The 5,647-nt window shown below is 49.4% G+C and overlaps 1 protein-coding gene across 1 annotated transcript in view; it reads left to right on the top strand.

Moving 5' to 3' along the window:
- The first annotated feature begins 3,173 nt into the window (after window positions 1-3,173).
- LOC138161838 (kallikrein-7-like) overlaps window positions 3,174-5,647 on the top strand; it is a 9,503-nt gene continuing 7,029 nt past the window's right edge. Inside the window, exons 1-2 of the mRNA XM_069088822.1 lie at window positions 3,174-3,306; window positions 4,508-4,647. Coding sequence (XP_068944923.1) covers window positions 3,205-3,306; window positions 4,508-4,647 — 242 coding nt within the window. The 5' untranslated portion in view covers window positions 3,174-3,204. The remainder of the gene's footprint in view (window positions 3,307-4,507; window positions 4,648-5,647) is intronic.

Below are 5,647 nucleotides of genomic sequence, written 5' to 3'. Positions count from 1 at the left end.
TGTCTGACTCTCCATGACCCTACTCCAGGTTTTCTTGGCAGAGATACTGGAGTGATTTGCCATTTCCTTCTCCAGCTTATTTTACAGATGAGGAAACTGAGGCAAACAAGGCACACGGACTGGTCCGGGGTCACAGCTAATAAGTTCCTGAAGTTGGATTTGAACTTAGGAAGAGTAGTCTTCCTGACTCCAGTCCTGGCACTATGGCACCATCCGCATGCCCTTTAGATTTTCTGGACCTCAAGTTAAATCCTACTTTCATTGAATCAAACCATTACCCTGTGCCTTCCTGCTACCACAAACACTATTTTCTGCTGGAATCTCCTTCATAATGAATGACATATACATTCACCTCAATTTAGCATGAAGTAAGGGCTGAGCTCACTGATATTGAGCACAGGTTCTAGAGTCAGAGGTCTTGGGTTTGAGTCTCATTTCTGAAGCTTCCCACAGCTATCAATACAAATCACTTGTCCTCCTTGGCTACTGTTTTTCTCCTCTGTACAATGAGGGTTGGACCCTGGAGGTTCCTTCCAGCTCCAGCTCTCTGCTCCTTGGACCCAAGTTTCAGAAAGGGGCAGTTTTAACTTGGTAGACAGAGGCCTGTAGGAAATTCCCTTCCATTGCCCCCAAATCCCAAAGCCTGAGAATCAGAAGGATCCTCGTCAGGTATTTGGCCCCTGAGGAGTCCTCTCCTCAATATCCCCAGCCTCTGTGATGGGGAGCTCACTACGCTCTGAAGCAGCACTCTTACGCTATAGAGTAGCTTTAGAAGTTTTTCTACTCATCCTGTGGGTTTCAGGCCTTCCCATAACTTCTCTTCTCCTTCCCGCTAATTGTACTTAGTTCTTCCCTCTGGGGCTAAGAAGACTGAAACCAACTTCTTATTTGCACCTGTCTACCCTGCTGTTATTTGAAGACAGCTCTCCAGCCCACAGAAGCCTTCTCTTCTCCAGGCCAAACAGCCCTAGTTTCATCAACTGATCCTCAGAAGCATGGACTCCAGGTGGCCTTCCTTTGGACATTCTCCAGCTTATCAACATACTTCCTAACCAGTGGTGCCCATACCTGGAAACAGTACTCCATGTTCTGTCTGTCTGGGCCTCATTACAGCAGAATGATTGCTTTATTCATTCTCTTCTCCTTTTGACACAGATTTTTTTTTTCCTGACTGGCAAGTCATACTGTGACTCATCTTGATATAATCTGAAGAGATCAATGAGTTTAATAAAAGTCTGGATAAACTCCTGGATGGCAGAGCTATAATGGGTCGCAAAAAACCAGAATTGTGGTGATTGGAGTCTGCTGCTGTCCTGAGAGGACAGAAACAAGGTAAACAAACTAGTTGCCTTCTCAGTGGTTAGAACCATTCCAAGTGTACACTGGGCAGCCACAGACCCTCAGATTACACTCCTCCGCTCCAGTTATACTCTCTCTCTATCCTGTATATTCACAGTGGTTTTCATGTTGTCTCCCTCATTAGAATGTAAACTCTTTGAGGAAAGGGATTGCCTCCCCCCCCCCTTTGTATCTCCAGCACTTAGAAAAATGCCTGGCACATAGTAGGATGATTAATGAACATTTGTTGAATTGAGTTCAATTATGGAAGTCTAGGTTCAGAATGAGGTCTGAGATCAGGGTTTCAGTCTGAATACCCTAGACTGACGAGGTAGGAGGAACGGGAGGAAGATCATGGCAAGGTCATGGCCATGGCAATTCTGTCCCATAGGTTTAGGGTTGAAGTCAAACTCCAAGTTGGGGTTAGGATTGGGATCAGACAGTAAGCAAGCCTTTATTAATCACTTGCTCTATGCAAGATACTGTGTTAAGTGCTGAGGATGGCAACATAAGCAGCTGGATGATTCCTGCTCTCATGAAGTCAAGGCTTTGATCAGTGTTAGTAATAGGTCACCACTGGGATCTAGGTCTTAGAATCAAAGGCTGGAAGATCTGAAAGTGTTGGAGCCCACCCAGTCTAATCCCCTGATTTTACAGAGGAAAAAACTTAAGTCCAGGATGGTTAGGAAATTTACCTAAGGTCACACACAGTAAGAGTCAGAAACAGAATTGGAACCCAGTCCCTTTGACACCAGAGTCAATGCTGTTTTGTTTTGTTTTGACTTTATCAGATGTCTGCATTATTTCTCTTCACCCTATAAGAATTTAGACAGGGAAAGTGGAGAAGTATGCAGGAAGATAGCAAATACGATTTTATGGTATCTGGAGCTGGAAGGAACTCAAAGTTCAAACTTCTCATTTTACAGATGAGGAAACTGAGACCCAGAGACGTTAGGTGATTTGTCTAGGTCATATGGATAGTAACAGAGGGGATTTGAGTATAGAACCAGTTTTCATTTCATAGCACCAGATTTGAATGGGATTGGGATCTCTCCAAGAGTCCAGTTAGGAGTGGGGAGACCTGGACTCTCTGGGGAGGCTGGAAATATTCTCAGTTCTGGGGGAGTCCTGAACAATCTACCACTCTCACTCAGGGGTTCTTAACTTGAGATCCATTAGCATAAAAACATGCCTAACTGTATTTCAACATTATTGGTTTTCCTTGCAATCTTATGTAATCTTTTTATGAGTTGATAAAACATGGTTCTGAGGACTCCTAGGTTTCAGCGGACAGATTCCCCAAGGGGACCGTGACAAACAAAGGTTAGTTTTAGAGACAAGCTGGCGTCCGGACGCTGAAGGGGATTGTTCGGTGCTTGGCCCCACAGCGGGGGAGGGGGTGGGGAGTGGGGTATGGCACGGACCAGGGCGGATGCTGAGAGAGTCAGGGGCCTCTCTGGTCCCCTTCAGTCCAACCCCATTCTCTCTCTCTCTCTCTCTCTCTCTCTCTCTCTCTCTCTCTCTCTCTCTCTCTCTCTCTCTCTCTCTCTGTCTCCCTCTCTCTCTCTGTCTCCCTCTCTCTCATTTATCCTAGCTAGACCCAGTCCTGTTTGGGCGGGAGGGAGGCACGGAGACGGTGGTGGGGGCGGCGGGGATGGGCAGCCCGACCCAGACCCCACGCAAGGAACCTTTCTTGTTTATCTTGGCCGGTCCCGGGGTCCCGGGGGACGAGGGGTGGCATAGGCAAGGAACAAATGGAGTAGGTGTCAGAGAGCTGGGCGCCGCCCTCGCCTCTGGGAGCCGAGCGCAGGGCCAGGGCGAGAAGAGAAGGCGGAGAGAAGGGTGGGGCAGGGGACAGTATAAGAGATGGGACCTGCTCGGGAGCGGGTCACTGAGGATCGGACTGACTGTCGCGGTTGGAGCGGAGTCCGCCCTCACCGCGCACCCTCCTCTGAGACCCTGCCTGAGGTGAGACGTGCACCCTTGCTCCGATTTCACGTCACCTTTCCTCACCCCTCCCTAGAACAGGAGACTTTAGTCAGGCCCCAAGGCAGCCAAGAGCCCAGCACTCACTGGCCTCATCTGTCCAAGCTTCCCCGGCATCCACAAGTCAGTGCCTCCCTTACCCCGCTTCCCTTGGGGGTTCAGGAGCCTGGCTCCACTTTGGTACCCCGCTGTCCTCCTTCCAGGCTCTCCTCAGGCACCCCCTCGTCCCACCTGCACAGGGACCCTGGTATCGCTCCCAACCTGCCTCTGCACTCTCAAAGACCCGGTAGTTTGGGGTTCTAACTCTGCCTCTGGGCAACCGGGCATATAGCACCTGCTAAAAACGTTCTAAAAGTCCCGGGAACACTAATTTCTCTGTATCCTCAGAGTTTCCCCGCCCCACTTCCTCCCCTGGTCCCCCCCCCCCCCCCACTTGACCTGTGTCTCCAGTTTTCGAGGTCCGAAGCGCCCACACTCCGAGCTTGGGTCGAAGTTGAAGGAGCCTCAATCTCTCCTTCCCTGCCACCCTCCGTTATCCACCTGCCAGGTCCACAGTCCAAATTGAAGGCAGCAGAGGCCCTCACTTGAACCTATCTTAGGACAACTTGTTTCCCCAAAATTCCTCGTCTCTACCCCCCACCCCCTTCAACCACTAAGGGTCCTACTCAGCCTTATTTCCAATTCACCATCACTTTTCCTTCAAAGTTGGGATGGGGGGAGGTTACCAGAGGGGTCAGGGAGCACTGGATATCTAGGTCTCTGAGGCTAAGCAGGAGCTGGGGGCTCCCAACACTTTTTTCCTGTGCCAGAGGGTCTGAGGGCACAGCTAGGTACACTGGGAAGGAAGACTGTGTTTGGAGCAAGAGGTCCATGGTTCCAGCCTCAGGTTTGCCTTGTGGCAACACTATGGCCTTAAGCAAGTCACTTAACCTCATTTGTAAGTGCAGTTGGACCAGATGGCTGTTCTCACTCTGAATTTAGGGAGCTATAAAAAAGGATCACTGAGTACCTGAAGAGACAGACTTTGGGATAAGAACATCTGTATCCCTAAAGTGGGGTGGAGGGGCGAGCAGGTCAGACACTTGGGTTTCTGAGGGGCGAGGATCATGAGGCTCAGATTCCTAGGTCTCCAAGGAGGTGAGAGTCAGCGGGCTAATGCCAACCTGTGTCTGATTCCTTCTAGGAAAGAAGTCACTCAAAGGGAGTGAGCCAGCTGGGAGACAGTCTGACCAGAAGACATCGACATGGCTCGTGTGTGCTGCCTTTGGCTGCTACAGCTGCTGCTGCTGGCAACTGGCACTTGGGCCCAGGGGAGAGTGGGGGGTAAGGCCAAGGCTGGACTTCACAGCCTCCCTACCTCCGACCCCCATAACATCTTTTAACCTCTTCCAGAACCTCTAAACTGATCATCCCCGCCCTCCCTATGAGCCTCTTCCCTACTCTTTTCTTGACCTAGATGGTTCTCTGAGTGACTCCCAACCTTCTGTGTATGGCTCTTTCTGTTTTATCTTCATGGGTCCTCAGTTTCTCTAACCCTTCCCATATCCATTGCTTCAGGTCAAAACTATTTCCCCCATCCACCCCATGGTTGGGGGGCAAGTCACTCAGACTCTGTTTCTATCTCAACTGATACATCTTCTCATTCTAATGTATATTTCCATGTGTCATCCCTAAGGTTGAGGCTGTCTCCCTCTATTTCAGCATTTCTGAGGTCTCCTCCCTCCCTCCCTCCCTTCCTTCTTTCCTCTTCTCTTTACCGATGCCTCTATCTTGGTTTTTCTGTATTGTCTCCTGAACATATAATATTTCCTGGGTTCCCAATATCCCAGGTTAGTGATTCCCCATCTCCTCATTCCTGAAGCTTCCTTCCTCTATGATTCCAAATCTGTCTCTCTCTTTTTCCCCTCTGACGCTCTATAACAAATCCAAACTAGCTTCCATTTCACCAGTCCTCCACCCTATGTCCAAGATGTCCTTTCTCCCTTTCTATTCTTATGTGTCTCTGCAAACCATCTTTCCCTTCTGACTCTCAATCATCCCCTTTCCACCTCTGTGTTCTTGAGATGCCCGCCTCCTTCACTCTGTCTGTACATGTCTTTATACCCCTCTATCTCACTTTTTCTCTTTAGCTTTCATTCTCCTGACTTGATATTCCATATGCCTAGGTCAGTATGTCTTCTCCCCCATCCCAATATCCTTGAGGCTTCTCCTGCCCCCCCCCCCCCTCTTCTCCCTGTCCCTTTTTTCCCCTTTCTTTTTGGAGAGAGGAAGGTAGGACAATTGAAGTTAATTGACTTGCCCAAGTTGACATGACTAGTTTTGT

Source organism: Petaurus breviceps, unplaced genomic scaffold, assembly GCF_028583685.1.
Source record: "Petaurus breviceps papuanus isolate PSGF00001 unplaced genomic scaffold, PetGlider_PUasm1.0 185, whole genome shotgun sequence".
Classification (NCBI taxonomy): domain Eukaryota; kingdom Metazoa; phylum Chordata; class Mammalia; order Diprotodontia; family Petauridae; genus Petaurus; species Petaurus breviceps.
The sequence above is the reverse complement of the archived record's forward strand: the minus strand, read 5'-3'. Positions and strand labels throughout refer to the sequence as shown.